At 42.6% G+C, this 18,517-nt stretch overlaps 1 protein-coding gene across 2 annotated transcripts; it reads right to left on the reverse strand.

Moving 5' to 3' along the window:
- Window positions 1-943: 943 nt before the first annotated feature.
- On the reverse strand, window positions 944-17,402 carry LOC117582192 (POU domain protein 2). Of its 2 annotated transcripts, none has more exons than XM_034269795.1 (3): window positions 16,560-17,402; window positions 7,669-7,725; window positions 944-2,832 (listed from the first exon to the last, which is right to left on the reverse strand). In XM_034269795.1, exons 1-3 carry the CDS (start codon window positions 17,374-17,376, stop codon window positions 1,442-1,444), a joined length of 2,265 nt encoding a protein of 754 aa, XP_034125686.1. In that variant the 5' UTR covers window positions 17,377-17,402; the 3' UTR covers window positions 944-1,441. The 2 variants fall into 2 exon arrangements, with proteins under 2 accessions (XP_034125686.1, XP_034125687.1); XM_034269796.1 differs by lacking the exon at window positions 16,560-17,402 and adding an exon at window positions 9,741-10,153 and having other exon boundaries at window positions 948-2,832.
- Window positions 17,403-18,517: the final 1,115 nt, after the last annotated feature.

Genomic DNA, 18,517 nt, shown 5'->3' on the forward strand with positions numbered 1-18,517 from the left:
ATCAGAGTGCGGCTGCTCGGGGTATGGTTTGGGGTTGGGGGTTGCTAAAAAGGATTTACACGCTTGCCTCAATATACAAATAAGGGTTTGCTGTCTGTCGTTGCCCCTTTGTCCCTTTGCCCCTGTGCCATTGCCATTGCCATTGCCATTGCCATTGCCATTGCCATTGCCATATTGACTGTCGCCTGCCCGAAGATGAAGTGATTTCTTATCCAACAAATCCACACTCAACCAAAAAAGGGGTTGATGGTGTGGATCGTTGTCCTTGAAGTCCTTGCCAGGAAGTTTATTAAAAAATGGTCGTGTTTGCCTTTCGACGCGTGGCTGGCAAACGCTTCCAAAGCGGGCCCAAAAGGAAATCAGTTAACTAAATACCGGCTGGAATATTTATTTAGGTAGCTTCTAATGAGATTCAAGTACGAGTTTGTGTAAGGCACACGACAGCCAATCAAAATGGGCAACAAATATTGCCAACTAATTGAATAATAAGCTAAGTCGGGTTTGAAAGTAGTCGGAGTGGCAGATGGAGCAAAATGATGTGGCAGAAGGTGAGAGATTGCTAAAGGGAACATTTAAAATTAAATCCTCAGAATGTTTTTTTGGGTTTGAATCAAGAGTAAAATTATATTTCCCCTTACTAAAATAGTTTGCCAATTTATTTTTGCCTGACAATAATCACACTTTACAGGGCTCTAAGAAGCTTTTCAGTACTTAAAATCCGAGATGTAATGATTGTTACCTGAAAGCCAACGTTTTCTTTTACACTTTCACCATATGGAAGGATTAATGTAGCTGCTTCTAGAGTCTAGTCTTATACTTATGACAACAGACTCACTGGAGATTCAATCACACATTTGCTTATATTTTACCCATCCCCTCTTTCCTTCCTCTCCCCCAATAACTACACATCAATGTTTTAATAAATACATTTTCCAGCATAATTTTTATTGAATTTTATCGTTAATATTAGGATGGATCCTGCGTGGGTTGTTGTGTGTGTGTGGTTCAAGATCAATTTACAATTGGACATCGTACAACAACATCAAGTATACATAAATACATACACATATCAATAAATATCTATTTATAATATTTTATATTAAAATACAACTAGTGGGGGGGTGCAGGATACACCGATGTCTTGGGTTACAACTAGGAACGAGCTGCATGCAGTTACGAATGGATAATACATAGAATTATACAGATACATATGTATATATATTCTACTCATAAATTCGTAAGGGATTTTTTACTGATACGACTTGGCTATCACCTAGGGTTCCTCTATATAAAAACTATCTATGGCTTGATTTTTGATATGGAAAGAGAGAGATTGAGAGACAGACAGCAATGGAATGTTGTGGAAGATTTTGGAGTTACAGCGCGACTATCGACTTATAAGCTGACTATATACAAATCTGGGCAGGTTCTAGGGCTACATTCACTCCCCCGAACTAATGGAACTACCGCAGAGCGATCCGGAGCCCGCTTCGAGGTGCATCTGGGACATGTTTAGTGCCTGCGGTGGATACCCAAAGGCATGACTGCTCAGCGGCGTGCCCGTTGGACTGTCCAGATCGAGTGAGGGATTGATGCGTTTCTCCTTTTGCCGGCGATTACAGAACCACACGCGCACCACCTCCTTGTCCATGTGCAGGCGATCGGAGAGTTGATTAATCTCCTCGGATGTCGGCTTGCAGTTCATATTGAAGGCCTTCTCCAGCGTGGTCCTGACTGTCGTTTCGATGGAGGTGCGCTTCTTGCGCCTGCGTCCCAGTATGCTCTCCGGTGTGTTGGACAGATTGGTGGTCATTGTGTTGATGTTGAATACTCCGCCGCCGGACTTGGCCACACTCGTGTCCGCATCCTCCAGCCACTTCTGCAGCAGTGGCTTTAGCTTGCACATGTTCTTGAAGCTCAGGTTCAGTGCCTCAAACCGCGAGATGGTCGTCTGTGAGAAGTCATTCCCGTACAGCTTGCCCATGGCCAGGCCCACATCGCCCTGGGTGAAGCCAAGTTTGATGCGTCGCTGCTTAAAGGTTTTGGCAAACTGTTCCAGCTCCTCCAGATCGGTGGTTTCCTCGGGCGACTGCTCCAGCTTGGCCATCGCTGTGGCGACAGTCATGCCGCTTGGCGGCTTGGGCGTGCTCGTGGAGGAGGACGTGTGCAGTTGGTGGAGCTGCATGCTGGGGGTGTTGGGTGTCATCACGGTGCTGCTCATGCCCAGGCTGTTGGTGTTCGGTGGCGTTCGCTGCTGCGACTTGCTGCTGCTGTGACGCGGCACGGGACTGAGGGAGGGACTTCTCAGGGGAGACTTGCACAAGGGGGTGGAGTAATGCTGTAAGGGATGATGCTGCTGTTGCATCTCCTCCCGCTGGGACTGATCCTCCCTCTGCTGCTGCTTGAGCTGCTGCAGCGCCTGAAACTGGGCCAGCGCCTGCAGCGAATTTTGCAGCAGAAACTGCGAGGCCAAATTGGGATTGGGAAAAGCTTCCGGCGCCAACTGCCGCACCATTTCGATGTAGCTGTGCAGCTGCAGCTGCAACGCCTGTTGCATGTGGCCTGGGGCAAAGTCCAGCAGCGACTGTGGTGGCACCGCACCTGGTTCCTGGTCCGGCTCCGCTTCCAGCTGCTGCTCCTCCACCTCGAGCGGCTTTGTTTCCACCTGCAGCGGCGTGGTCAGCGCCACTCGTTTTGGTGGCGGCGCCAGATTCAGCACCTCGTTCTCCAGCTCAGCATCCAGCTCCCTGGCCTGCCGCTTGCTACTCAGATTCTGCGGCAGCTCGCAGTCGCCGAGCTCTGGTTCCTCCTCCTCAAAGCTTTTGCCACAGTCTGTAAGTAAAAGAAGAGGAAGATTGCCATGAGATAAATGTATATGTGTGTGTGTGTGTGTGTAGTTTGCTTTTCAATTTTCCAACTCAATGAAGTTCAAGTAGCCCAACTCGGACAGCATAATTTCATTTTAACCAAAAAAAACTGCACAAGAGTTATTTTTTTCAATATTTCTGCAGCTATTTTAGAGAGTATGGCAAAGCGTATGTGTGATTTTATGGTAGCTTAGGGGAATGGTAGATTATGGAACTGATTGATCGCCTAAAGTTGGACGAAAGAGCTGAAGCAAAGAAAACAATTCTAGAATCTTTATTCATTATTTATAGGCAGCTTTGAGGTAATTATTTTAGACCTCTTGCAAAAACGACTAATCACAAAAATAAAATTGAGTTAAAAAGATTTTTAATATGGCAAAAGAGTAATCGAAATTGTATTTAAACTGCCACTCAACATTTTACAATTTAAAAGATACTTTCGAGTACATTTTGTACGTAGTCAGAAAGAATCTCCACTTGTAATTACAATAATCCTTATTATTAGACAGTTTTCAGGTTTTTAATTACAGAGCTTCTATAAGAAATATTTATTCAATTCCCTTCACTAAAACTCCTCAAAATATAGGCAACCTCAATGCATTTAAATACATTAAGCTTCATTTGCTTGAAGCTGTTATTTTTCATTAAGCTGTTCATTTTTGGTCAACTTTTTCCCCTTCTTCGACATTTAATCAATTTCCCACATCTTACTCTCCTCCAGTGAGAGTATTCCCCACTTCGACTTTTTGCCACATTGTCTTCTCTACAGCCTTTTTAAGGCAAATTTTATTCAATCTTCCAATTGAATGGACTGGCCATCCTTTTGCTGTCCTGTCCAATGTCTGCCTGGTGCTGCGGTTAGCTACGATAAACGCTCAAGCGGAAGGGTTCGTTCGCTCGCTCGCCTTTGTGGCACAAGTCCTGCACTCCTTCTCCCCCACCAGTTTCCAAGTTCAATGTTGAAAACCCAATCATGCATAATAATTGAAAAATAGCCCAACATCAGAGGGCAGCACGTCGCAATCGGGCAGGAAGCTTTCTTCCTTCGTCCTTTGTCTTTTTTCGATTATGCGCAGCAGAGCTCGGATTTCATAATTTGTATAAACGGAAAATTATTGATTTAGATGAGGAGACAATGGTTGAAGTATTTATGAAGATGGGCACATCTGACAGGCGAAATATGAACTAGAGATCAAAGATCACATATGGAGTTCAGGAAGTGGAGAATAAAATGGATTTAGGGGGAGCCGAAGCAAATAAAATAATTGTTGGGAGTGTGAAGAGCCCGAGGAAGCAACATTTTTTTGAGTGCCAATAAATAAACCATTTTTGACATTTAATTTGCATTAAACCAAACATTTCACCAGTTGGAGTTTCGGTGTTTTCAACTATTTGAATCTATTTCACATATTTTAAACCGCTTACCCAAATAAGACAAAATATTAGCAAGCATTTCCGTCACAAAGAAAACCTTTTCCTACCATTTTAAGCCAGCTCAAATCACATTCAAAAATCAACCAAAAAAACCAGCAACACTTTCCATCACAAAAAACAAGAACAAGGAAACAAAATTAAGCGCTTTAAACTGATTTCAGACACGCAAAAAAAGAAGATATACGAGTATCAATGATAGTTTTAAGCGGATATTCCACCCCATGTGGGAGCTGATTTTAGAGGCTTACGAATCGTTGCGAATGCGGGTGAATGTGAAACTTTGAAATGGCATGTGGGCAGCTGTTTTTACGACTCCTAGGATAAGTTATATACGCCATAATTAGGCCAAAGGAAACGAATCGAAAAACGAGTCAGAAAATGCGAATCAACATCTAAGGGTTAGACCAACAAATTTGTCACCCTTTTTGCATGGAGGATTTTTCCAACCCTCCAGGAGAGTTTTTCTTTTTGGATTTTAAACAATTCGTTACGAATGCTGCAACGTTGCACCAGTCGGGAGGGAAAGTGATTGTAACTCTGATTGCAACTTGCCATTGGGTAAAGAGAGCTACCAAAAAAAAAGGGTTCAAATGTTGCATTGTTTTGTGAAAAGAAAAGTCAAGAAGCTGCTGGAGCTGGAGCAAGGTTGCCCCAGCTACAGGGGCCCAAAAGGAAGACACACGGAGCGCGAGAGAGCGACTGGAAATCCTTTTATTGGTGATCCTTTGTGCCTTGGGGCAAATGCGCCTGCAGCGATCCCCGAAACTCGAACCAGGTGATGTCTGTGTCTGTGTTCTGCAGCAGCTGTGTTATCCTGCCAGGTCCTGCCACAATGCTGCCTCAATGTGTGAAATGTTTCCACTGACAAATGAAGTGTTGCCCGTTTTGTTTCTCTTTGATTCTGTATTCTGTACTCTTTTTTTTTCGCCCCCCTCTGTCATGCACTTTTAGGGGTTGGTTTTTCCTACCAGCGCCTCTGGGCTAAAGTGCGTTCCGATTTATGGGAAAGATATGACCAGAGAGATGCAAAGCGACGTAGAGAGAGAGAGAGAGAGAGAGAGTGCACTCTGAGAGGGAGCGGCAGATTGGCAATCCAATTATTCTTGGTATATCTGATGCATTTTATCTGCATATTGTATGAGTCAGCGAAATAATCACTTTCATTCCTTTACTTAAAGCAGAATTTGATATTCAGAAAAGTCTGTGAGGAATTAAAGGGGGAAGGGGCTTTTTGGTTAAGTGTTTTGGTTTATTTTGTGAAGGATTTGCCATGGAATTAAGCCTCTTAATAAGTTCACATCGAAGAAGTAAAGCTACTCCACTCTAGGCAAACCATTCTAATTTTTATAGCCCTCCCCTCCCTAATTTCCCATTAATTTACCAGCCGTCACTCTCAGTTCGTACTCCTTTCATTACTTCACAACTTAAGTCCCTAATCAACAGCCTGGCACGCCTTTCAGATCCCTCTACTCAATCATTATAAAGGTGTACAGTGCACATATGGAATCCTTTACTGCCTGTTTGCATGCCACACACACGAAACGCCCTCAAAACGCCTCCAGAAGCAACTTAAAAAAATCATCGATTGAAACACCCAATCAAAGGCACTGATTTTAATATCCTGGCCAACGAAGTACCCCTTTCAAGTGAGCTCCGCCGCAATTAACTTCACGCAAGCAAAATCCTTTTCAATTTGAATAACGGCAAAAGAGGGGCAGCAACAAGTGGCAGCACTCAAAATATAAAAAAAAGAGCAGAGGGGTAAGGTTACCCTTCGCTGTGCGTAAGCCCTTCCTTCACACCTCAACGCTATTCAAATGATATGTTAAACAGGGGTCCGGGTTCGGGGCCCACCCTGAATTGGGTTCGGGAATCAACAGTTTGCCACTTGAGTTTTTTAGCGTGCAACCCTTTTTTTTGTGCCTCTTCCCTGTCGCTGTTGTGACACATTTGAATATGCATAATGGGTTGGCAGGGTACCCTATTGACTCTCTCGCATAATTTGTGTAAACCAATAAAAATGCTAGTTTAATTGTCATTTCCCTATCGGGATGGCAACGCTGTTAATGCGCCCTCAGATAATATTCAAATGGGGTGGAATGCGCCCCTTGCCCCTTGCATGTTTTTGCATAGATTAGTTGCACTTTGTTAGGGGTTGCATGATCCTGGGTTCCGGATCTCCTGACATAATAGCCCAGCAATCATTTAAATGCTCCGCCACTGAGCAAAATTTACATTTTGACAAATTGTTGTTGCTGTTGTTGTTTTTGTTTGTTTATTTATTTGCGTGCCAAAGAGGGTCAGGCGAGGGGTCAGGCGAGGGAGGGAGGCTAGAAGGTCAAAAGAGCAGAGGGAACTACAATAAGAAGGATCATCTGTGAGGTACGAATATGTATAAGTGTATGTAAATATGCGTGTAAGTGTGTGTGTATGTGCCTCTTTGGGGGTTGTTTGGAACGGGCACTGCGCCGTGTGCTGTGTGGGTGGAGACATTTGATTTGTGGAGTTTTCAGTGGAAATGGTTGGAGGTGGCAGGGGAATATTCGACATATTTCGAATGTATAACAATGGCAGAAATTTTCGTAATTTATTAAAATAAATTAACTGGCAGGGGAACAGTTTTACGTGTCATTCATTTTGAAAATTTATGTGGAAAAAAATATGCCATTATTTCCCTTTTGGAGTACTATATCGAAGGTATAAAAGATATTCCAACATTTCTACATTCTACAGCTGTTATTTTGTGTGTGAAATATTCTCGTAATCCTCGAGTTTGTCCACTTCAATCACCCCTTTTCCTTCCTTACACCTTTTTTGCCACTTTAAATTCCCAATTTTGTTTATATGGCCAAGCCAATAGTCGTCTGTTGCTCTGAGCTCAGACTCACTTCAGTCACGTGCTGGCCGCAGATAGTCAGTCCTTCAACGGCACCTCTAGGAGTATCAATCGGTATCTATTGGTATCCCTAAACCTAATGCCTCATTACCACAGAAAGACCCAACTCCATGCAGCAGACTTCAGCCTCACTTCCAGCATCAGAGTTTTGAGCTACTACCTAAGCCGTGCCAAAAGGCAGGGGCACAAACCCAACCAAACAGTGGTACAGTGGTTGAGGGGCACTCTACTCGATGGTGGTACATATTGGGGTACGGGGATGATTGCATATTGCAAAATGAGAGAGAGAGAACTATAAAAATTGTCTGCCTGTGGCCTATGCAGCGCGTGTGAGTAATCAATTTGGCCACAAAGTAGCCACGTTCCGACACGAGTCAAAAGTAGGATCTGGGAGCAGGAGCAGGAGCAGGAGCCCAAGTCGTAGCCGGACATGCCTGCTCAATGGTGACCAAGGATTAGCCTCATATTTACCTGATAGCGAACGCAGCGGCGATGGCGGTGTGGGTGAGTTGGACATGTGTCGCATAACTGCAATGAAAAGAGAGGAAAGTTTGTGTTTAAATTTTTAATAATATTTAAGGAAAAGGCAAATGCAAAGTTCAATTTGAAGACAGAAGTGGACAGCACTTTGTGCTCTGCTCCAAGAACTGTCTGCTAAAAGGAAATGGAAGTGGGTGTGGGAGTGTTGCCATTTCATGTCTTGTCTGGCTCGTAAAATGTGCATTAGGAATTTGCACATAACACATTTTCCTTATGGCTTATATAACATGCAAAAATGTTTTGTAGTGCCAGTCGTGGCGACTGTTGTAAAGTTTTCCTTTTAAGGATCCATTTCCGCTGCACTTAAAATCATCCTGAATGCTTTTTGGGTAGTTTTCGCCACATTTTCTCAGCAAATTTCCCTTGGAAAAGTGGTAAGAGATTTCTGCTCACACTTGACTATTTTGTATGTATTTATTTTTGCACCAAACTAATTTCCATCTGCAATGATTCTCTTCTTTTTTTGATTCTCTCTTTTCTTTTCTTTTTTGTCATTCCAAAAGTCAAACCCTAACTCACTCACAGCTGAATGCCAAAATCCCTCGCCACATTTCTCACACTGTCCATCCGTGTCCTGTGCTGTCCAGTCCCTTGCTTTATTCTGTTTGTGTGTGTGCCATTTGGTTTTTTGTTTTGCAAAGTAGATATTAAATTTATAGCTCCCTCGGGGGCGTAAGCAAAGTAGTAGCCAAGCAGGACAACAGCAAAGGAGCAAAAAAAGTAACATATTTTTACGACAATATATTGGGGAATCCTTGTGCATAATGTCTGCCAGGGGCAGGAGAATATAAATATACAGATTACCCGTTTGGACACTCGCTCGGACATTGTGGTCGTGTAATGGATTTTCTCTTGTGGGGATTGCTGGTGGGGACAGGGCTTAGAAGGTCCCCCACTTGGTTTGAAAGGGAGGATAACAAGTGGCATTAGTCAAAGGATCTGCGCAGATGATCTGCATGTTAGGAATTGTCTTTCGCAGTGCCTCCTTGCACCTTCGGCTTAGTTGTAATTACACAAAAAATTGGCTTTTTGTGGCTAATTTGGTTTCGCTTTTGTTACCACAAAATGCTACGCTGAAGGCAGGCATGAAAATCGTATTTTAGGCGTATTTCCCTTAAAAAATTCAACCTTTAAAGACTCAAGAAAGGAAAAAGAAATGCCATGAAATAAGCAGGAAAAAAACGTTTCGTTTCGTTTGTTCTTTTGTTCTCATGCAAAATACCCACAGACATACAAAAAAAAGACGGCCTGCTGCACAGGTAAAAAGGACACTGCCAGGATGCAAATGTAAACAGAGGAGAAGGAAGACTTAGACGACGACTCCGATCACACGCTCGCTCAGTGGGAGACTCAAGGACAGCTGCTGCCCAACCCGAACCTCTCCCAGCCGGACATCGTCTGAAAATCTATTGCCAAACCCCCCATGAAATCGTTCATCTGATAGGGAAATTGTGTGTGCTCGGAGATCTTCTATACCATAAGGTTCTAGGACCCGTTCCGTAATGCTAATGCGTGGGCGTGTAATCATCATCGATGTCCTTTGTGCATGCTCGAATTGTTCCTTTCTTTGTATCTACTCTACTTAGAGGAAATTTATTGCTTGAGAAAGTGAAAGATTCCGGGGCTAACAGGTAAGAGTTCCCATAAATTATCTTCGATTTGTGTGTTTTTGTGGCAGAATCCTTTAAGAATGAATAAGCGAAAAGGCCTTAAGGTTTAACATTTATCAACTTAAATCTGAAAATTTTTTCTGCAATTGGAACTCGAATTATTTAAATTCGAAAATTCCCTTAGGGTCAAAATTGTAAACCAAAGGCACTTTTCTTGAGTAATAATTTTAAATTTAAATTTATTATCTAAATATTTGTTCCAATTTAAATATTAAATATTCCACATGCAAATCTGAGTTTTCTTTTGACACTACCCCTGTGTTCTGTGGCGGCAACCCTCATTGGAATACATTAACCCATTTTTTGGCGCTGCCTGGCAACCTTGAAACTCACATTGTTCTGACGCTTTTGCATTTTCATGTTCCGCATGATCCGCGGGCTGCTGTTGGCTGTTTGTTGGTGTTGTGGCCGTGTTGGCATTGCTGGCAGCCCAAAGTCGCCGCTGTTGCTGCTGTAGCACCATCATACTGTTGCAGTTTATTTGTTCACTTCACAAATAGTCAAATTTTATTCAAATTTAGTTTACACTTGAAACATTCACTTCCAGCAGCAGGCACGACAACCAACACTCGACATGCACGCACGTGTTTAAAGTCTTTTTTTTTGGAATTACCGTCGTCGTCGTCGTCCAGTTAGTTCTTACGGTTTTTTACTTTGCTGCGTTTCTCTTTTGATAGTGTTCTTTGCCTTTGCCTTCGACCCGACCTTCTCCTGCTAGCTTCGTTTTCCGAATGTGCAACTGACAGCAGACCGAGTGCCAGTCGGACCGACCGACCCGTTATGTGCAATGCATTGCTCACTCATTCTTTCTCTCACTCGCTCTGTCGCTCTGTCGCTCTACCGTCTCTGGCTGCGTGTGTGCCTGCCTGCCTGTGTGTGTGTGTGATATGCTTTATGATTTGCAGCAGTTTTTCCTATTCCTGGTTTTCTTTGTTGTTGCCAACACTCACTCTACTCTCCTCTCTCCGCTGCTCTTCACTCCACTCCATTCCACATTCAACCCTGGCCCGCTGCATGCACCGTTACTTGAGTCGGCTTGAGAGTGTTTTCGTGTCTGTGAGTTTGAGTGTGGAACGTATTCTTTGTCGCCTCGCCTGCAGTCTCCGCTCTCCTGCACTCACTCTCTGCTCCGCTCAACTCTATTGTTGCGCTTTCCCCTGCACATTTTCGTGCATTAGCATAGGCCACAAGTTGACTTCTCCTCCGGAATGGGTGTGGCCTATGTACTTATTATGCAGTTCCAGAAGGCTGGGATTGGAGACATTGGAGGGGGGGTTCGCGCTGGGGCTCGTTTCGTGGTTCCTTCTTGCGCAGTTGCCGTTTGCATATCTCTGCCTGCTCCCACCCGCTGCCAGTGCCACGTAAATCATAATTAAGTGTGGGTCAAAAGCGCCCTCCTTTGACGGTGGTCTTATGTGCTCCCCAGAAGGTTTCTGCTGCTGTATATAGCAGGAGCAAATTTATATGGAAAGTATTATTGCATTGGAGGTCCCAACTTTAGGGAGATTGCCTTCAGAAAATTCCGTTTTTAATGAGTTTATTTCTTTTCTTTTTTTGGTTGTGCATTGTTCTGGGTAGTGTTCGATCTTAGTTCCATATTGGACTTTTCACTTTGCGGTAGATTGATGCTATCGATTGAGATTTTTCTCATTTACGAAAGTTTGTTGTACTTTTCTAAGTTGCTGAGATTTAAATGTCGAAATTACGTATTTATTTAAAAATGTACATTTTTGTGTAAAATGGTTTTTCTGTATTATCTGTTTTTATTTTACTCTTATTGTGCCAGGCAGTGTCAGGAGAGTACATAGATTCCCATAATAGGTTCTTTAACAAACAAACATATTACAAAGTTTCTTTGTTTATTTGTTCTGGTCATTGACCTATTGTCAGCCAGTTTTCTTGGCAGAAAAATAACTCTAGAAGTTAGTAGTTTTGTAAATTACATTAAATTACAGTTTATTTATTAAATAAAAAATTATTCAAATTAAACTCTCTACAACTAATCATGAATCCCGAAAAAAACTTATTCTTCTAATGTAAATATCTCATAACTTAGTTCCAAACTGCACCTGCTGCTTGTCTATGCAGGTATTGAAATATTTACATGCATACATTTGTACATACATTTGTGCATACATACATACATATGTATTTATGTATCCTACCCGTTCCACTGTGCGAGTACTGTGCTCAGCATCCTTCTGGAATCCCTGCTCCATCTGCCCTGCAGTCCCGACCATCAAATGGCGCTTTTCGGTGTGATTATATAAACACAAAACTCATTCATATAAACATCAGCGCAGCCATTGAACTGAAAAGGCGACTGAGACAGCGACTGAGACTTCGGCTGGGACTTGGGCTTGTGCGAGAGTAATTACAACAAGTGTTGTAGTGCTTGCTCTCTCTCTCTCTCTCTTGCTCGCTTTGTTTCACGTGTGCTTTTCCTTTGTTGTTTTGCAGCAAGTGCAGAAGGAAGGGATGGAGAAGGGAAGAGCAGCACTGTGTGTGAGAGAAAGCTTATGCAGCTCTGGTGACAGCGTCGACATTTTATGATTATGACTTTGCCTGTGACTGTAACTGCACTTCCTCTCTGCTTTTGTTTAAGCTTTGCGCTGAGCGCAATTGATACAAGCAAAGAGAGACGTAGAAAGAGAGCGAGAGCAAGTCCCTTTCTGCGTATGCTATTTCCTGTAGTCGTCTACCGACATTTCCCGTTTTCGCCTGAAACGTTTTAATTAAAACTGCAAAATTAATGTTGTTCTGCCGCAGAATGCACAGAACTTTGACTCCCACTTGGACACGCTCATGGTCTCGCCTTCAACTCATTAAAGTGCCAACATGATTTAGGTAGTAAAAGAAAATGCAGAAAAATCAATAGGCAATAGGCAGTGCCCAAGTTCCAACCCCCCAACTAATTTCAATAGTTATTTATCCTTTTCTGCTGCTGATTAAACTTGTCACTGGGAGACAAAAGATAAACAGTTCCTCACTTTGGATAGTTTTTCGCCCCTGAAGTTTCTGGGCGGTGTCTAGGCAATTTGATTATTTGCCAAAAGCAGACAGGGCCAGGACATACCAGACAGGACGGTAGAGGACAGCAGAGGACAGGGCAGGATAAGATAAAATAGGACAGGACAGGACAAGGACTGTGTAGTCACATAGTATACAGTAGCAATGGGAAAGAGCGAGGTATAGTGGAGTAAATGATACGACTAAGAGATATCCATTGGGCGTTTCTCTTACTTTTAGCATGGCTGTATGCGAATACTTTTTTAGTTCGCGTTTTAATACGTTTTTGATAAGTTTTCGACAGGTTCTACATAGATTTTAGACAGTTCTCTATATAGTTATGAGCCTATAACAACACCATTGGGTATCAAAAGGAAAGATACTATGACACATATTCACACACACGGTCCAACCATGAAGGGGCAAGCCAGAAAACTTTTTGGGCATTGAAATTAATCAAGAAAATAAACGCTTGGCAGCCTCCTTGGTCAAGGGGGTGGGTGGTACAATGGGCAAGGGGCCTGGGGAGGATAAACCACACACACACACTCACTTACTCACTCACTTTGCATGACGAAAACAGACGGGCCAAGGACAAGGACATCCCACCAACAAGAAAGAAAAACCCGGAACATGCTCCATACAATGTTCTGGGTGGTTTTACTTTTACGCCATGCGAATATTTTCCAACAAATTTTCCCCCTGTCGCTGCGGCTTGCGCTTCCCTGCCTGTTGTTGTTGCTGCAACGCATTAAAATGACATACCAATTTGCGTTAAGCAAATAAGACGAGACTAGCATTTGGTCGCTCTACATCTTCCCTTTCCTGCCCTGCCCTTTCCTTCTTTCTAGTTTTCTGAATTGTTGACGGGGTGGCCGAGTGCCGAGTGCCGAGTGCTTGGGGTTCGTAGAAATTCGAGGCTGTGTGCTTGGGCTTTAATTTTCTTAGAGTTTTTGCATGTGACTGAAAAGTACTTAATTCTGCATAAATTGGAACTCAAATGAGATCTTTAAGTTGTAGGAAAATGTTTGGAAAATAGTTGGAAAGTAATTGAAAACGATTGTGGAGCTCTGTAATCTTTAAGTTTTAGGAAAAAGGTTGTACAAAACATATGGTAACGATTGAAGAGTTCCTGTTAGCCCTTTTCCTTCCCACTTCCCTTACCTAATCGAAAATCTTTTCACCAATAGGCAAACCCCTTTCGCTGTGGAGTTCTCTGCAAAATAAAGTTGCAAGTCTTTTCATTTGTTCGCACAAAAAAAAGAAATAGCGCGCCAAAAAAAGTAAAAAAGAGCCCGAAACAGTCCGAAAGTGAACCCGAAAAAGATCCCGAAACAACCCGAAGAATACTTCAAAGCAGAGCTCAAAAAGCGGCCAAAACAGTACCCAAAAAGCGACTACAAATCGATGATGAGGAAATCAGCAAACGGAAATCAATAGAGGAGAGGACACAGGCACAAAAGGCCGCCTCTAAATGTCCTCCGTACTTCCGCATTTGTGGCGCCGCATCCTTCCTCTCCAAGCGGAACCTTTCCTCTCACCGTGTTGGGTTATTTATTAACGTTTATTGATTGCGACTTGCCTTGCGGGGAATCAGCCACAGAAAATCTCTGTCAACCCTTCGCAAAAGTGCCCGAAAAATAATGCATTTTCGGTAGGTTTTTCTTCTCGCACAATGCCCAAGAAAATTGCGCGCAATTTTTTGGGCAAGAAAACGAACAAAAAACGTGCAAGAAAAAAATTAAAAAACGACAACAGACTCAAGGGTAAAAATTGAGGATCACTGTCGAGGATTACCGACGATCTTCCACAGCTTAGCTCTAAGGAAAACACACACACAACGTGTGAGAGAGAGAGAGAAAAAGAGAGAGAGAGACACATACACAGGGATAGGCAACAACCCCTTGGGCAAGGTCCTACCTAAGGGTGAATGTACCCCAATAATGCGTAATTTTTTAAGGTAAAAATCGCTTGAAATTGAAATAAATTCAAATTGAACAAAAGACGCACCCAAAAAATACATTTTGGGTGATTTTTTGTGCGATTTTTTTGTTAGCTGCTTGGAGGGTGAGAAAAGGGCAGAAAAAATTGCGGTTCCTTTTTTTCTTTGGGTGCTTGGGACTCTGATTAAGTACGGGATATCTAACGGAATTTTTGCACAATTTTCTCACAATTTTGGTACAATTTTTTCGTTCGATTTACCGTATACATATTGATTTATGTGTAGATGCCTGTGCCTGTCGCTTAACCCATTTTGGGTCGAAAGTTGAGAGTTTCATAAGAAATCCGTTATTTTTTACGGACTGTTAGAAACTTAAGAAGTTATGGGAAAAATGAGAGATATTGTGTAGGAAAGGTTGAAGGAATTGTGAAGAGCGGATTTCAATGAAATTGCTTTGGTGTGTTTCTTCACTGTAAAAATTAAATAAGTATAAATTAAATGAATATATTCCCGTGCTTAACTAGCCTTTAAGTCGAAAAACTACAGACAGTAATCATTGTTTTATTGATATTTTTTATCATTCAATATACAATCTTTGAAAAGGCAAGACAATCTGTCTCTTAGTTCCATCTCCAAAGCTATTATCTTTAGGAAACTATCAAGCTGTTGATTAACTCTTTTAGGTTAAATAATTATTTTCTAAAAACCTCCAAGGACTACTATTATTTGCGACTAGATGTATGGAACTACTGTATGGCTTGGACTTCAAATCATTTGGAAAAGGATATTAAATTTACTTCATTCCAGATATAGATATTGCATCTTTAGTGCTCTGCTGCAGGCTCATGGATACATATTTATATATTCGCATATTTTCGAACTCTACTCAAATTCTGCCTGTTATTTCAAACTTACGAACTTCTGCCCACCCCTCTAATAAGCTCCATTAAATATTCCTTCAAGTCTAACGCCATTTTATACATTTCCTCGCAAGTCTACCACAAATAAATCTATGCAAATCTAACCCTTGTGCCCTTTGCGCAACCATTTTTGAGTCGTGTAAAAAAATTAAATCGCATTTGAATGGCTGCGGGTGGCTGCTGGCGCTTGGCGGGTTCAAAATGGATTTATGATCTTTGCTTTACAGCGTGTAAAGCGTTTTTATTGGATTTACTTCATCAGAGTAGACTTTTTTCGGCTGGGGTGAGTACCGGTGTGGCCGTGCCACCCCATAGAGAATGTGGTACCCCCTGAGGCAGTGGCTCAATTGGCCATAAGCTGCTCAGAGTACCGGGGTCACAGTTGGTAGTGACACCAGCACGAGGTTTCGAGTTAGAGCTTTCCCTTTGGATTTTACTTTTTTTACTTTTTGTGAGGGTGAATTTTTGCAAAGTTTTTTCTTTCCATGTGTCCCTGTCAAAGGTTAGATGCTTACCTCATGCAATTGTGGTTCGGGTTTTTTTTTGTGTTCTGCGCCGCAAGCAACCTTTTTGGTCTGGTTGTTCCACCCACCCAGTGGGGCAGACAAAGTGGTTTTAAATTCCATTAAATAAAGTTGTAAAGGTTGCGATGTACTTGAGAATTTTCACGCATATTTTGGTTCGCACTTTTGTTAACATTTATTAATATTTTAGTGATTTTAAATGGAGTTTGTATGTAGGCAATTGAAGATGTGGGGGAGGACTCGATTCTTCTTTGGGTTTGGGTTTTGAAATGTTTTTGTATTAGGTGGAGCGCTTCGTATTGAGTTGAGTTATTTTTGCTGTAGTTTGGGTTTGGGTTTGGGTCAATGAGGAGGGGACTTGGGATGAGAACTGCGAGGCATTATATGAGTGAGTGTGGAAAATGATGTAAATATTCACTAGAAATATTAAAAAAATAATGATATTTAGTTTAAGATCATCTAAGAGTGTCTCTGCATATATTTGGGTGCAGCAAGTGGTAGCAAAAGTTGCTCAAAAGCGGGACTCATCGAGGCATGGAAGGTATATTTGAGGAGTGAGTATTGAAAATGGTGTAAAGCTATGCCAGAAGTAGCTACAAACTTCTACCACTCTTGAAACTGCCCCAAAAGCTTCCCTGGGTCTCCCCATTTATGCATTCAATATAATAATCCACACTTCCCCTCAAACTCTTAACCAAGACCTTTCCCACCTTTCATTCCTCAGCTAATTGTTGGTGGGGTTGCGCATAAAACTTACCTTTGTTGGCGGCACGACACTGTCGTCCATTTGCTGGTTGCTCGTAAATGAAGAGGTCCTTGGGCGGCTCCGTCGCATCGGAGGTGGAGGTCAGCACTGGCTGGACGGTGGGCTGTGGAGTCGGTGGGAGCTGTGACTGCTGCTGCTGCTGCTGCTGCTGTGCTGGCAGCTTCCTGGCATGGCCATTGCCATCATAGACGACACCATGCCAATGATGGTTATGCGGCGGTGGGGCTGATGTCCGTTGTGGCTGCTGCTGATGCTGCTGATGCTGCTGCTGTTGCTCCTCCTGGAGGAGGGGCTCCTCCTCGTCACGCAATAGCTGCTGCTTCAGCTGATGTGCACGAATGAGGCGATCCCGTTCGTGAAAGTGCCTCACGAACAAGTGCTCACCGTTGGGTCCCTGCCTCGTTGGGGTTAATGACTTGAATGTTGTCTCGGGTCTGTCCTGGGCAGAGGACTGCTGGGGGTACACTCCCAAACCGTGTGGCAGACTATTAATTAATGTGCCCATGGTGGTTGCCTGTGCTGCTCTCTGCTGATAATGATGTTGTTGGAACATAATTTCATGCAATGGTATTAGAAAGTCTGGAAGGGATTTCTGTTGCTGTTGCTGTTGCTGCAGGGTTTCCATGCCAAAATATGATGAAGCCGGCAGCAGACATGTCTGGCCTCCACCTCCACCCTCACCCGAAAGTGCGGAAGTCATGTGTGTTCCGAGCATATCCTTGTTGATGTCCCGGCTGCCATTGGCCTTTCCGTTGTAATTATGATATCCAAAGCCCTCGGCGGGCCGTAGATACCAGGGATTTAACATTGTTTTGCCACGACTGCTTGTTGTTCCTGCAAAAACTATAAATCAGTGGAGATAAGAGAGTGAGAGGAGAGGGGGAAAGGGTTAGGCAATTGCATTTTTATAGACTGCCCAAAGTGAGAATTGTTTTTGTGTAGTTTTTGCGACTTTTTTACCCAAAAAAATGTGTACAAAATGTGCAAAAAAAAGGGGTAAAAAGGGTATTTTCGCTATCATTATTAACACTTGCTGGCTGGGCTGTTCACCCCCCGGCCCAACCCCTATTCAATTGTAACCCCTTCCACGGGGTATACTCCCCTGCCAACATATTGCCAATGGTAACCGTTTATGTCACTATCAATTACTCATCATTATTGAACGCTGTTACGCCTTGCCACCTTGCCACAGAACCCTCTCTCTCAACCCCATTTAGTGCCGCTTTTTCCTCGTTTTTCCTTTTTTTGTGGGGGTTGTACGCCATATTTTTGAATCAGTTCTATCATCAATTGTTTTCTCTGCTTTTTTGCTGTAATCATTTCATTTATGACTTTGATTGATTATGAAATCTGTACATCATTTGGATTTTATAGTTTTTAGATAAAGAGATGGTTGAATAGGATGGGGGGATAGAGAAGCGCACAGGGAGTGAAACTGAGTCAAATCTGAGCATTTGTGCATCGCAGTGTGGGCGTTTTTTTGCTCATAATTGTAGGCGGAGTGTCACGCCCACCGCTGAGTGATTGTGCACGCATCTCTATTAGACAAATGTCTAATGGGGGTACAAAGTGCTAACAGCTACAAAAATTGCACAGTTCTAGGCATAAATAAACTTAAAAACAAATTTAAAATCAAACAACATTTTGTTTATTTATTTTTTTTAATTTTATTTTAACTCACAACATTCTATTTTCATCTTTTTGAACCATTTTTAAGCAACGCGCCTATTCTGTATAAATTTTCCACCATCATTTGCCTCACCCCTGGCTTCAGATTTACAGCGAGATCTGCCACTGCCACTGCCACTGCTACTGTTTTTTGTTGCATGATCACTTCATTGCGGATCATTTAGAGACAGACAGGAAAAAAGCCAACCATCAAATCGTTTCATGAATGAAACGCTGAACTATGGCTAATGATGCAGAGAGATAAAAAAGCAACAAAAAAT

The sequence above is a fragment of the Drosophila guanche genome, unplaced genomic scaffold (assembly GCF_900245975.1).
Source record: "Drosophila guanche unplaced genomic scaffold, DGUA_6, whole genome shotgun sequence".
In the NCBI taxonomy this organism is placed as follows: domain Eukaryota; kingdom Metazoa; phylum Arthropoda; class Insecta; order Diptera; family Drosophilidae; genus Drosophila; species Drosophila guanche.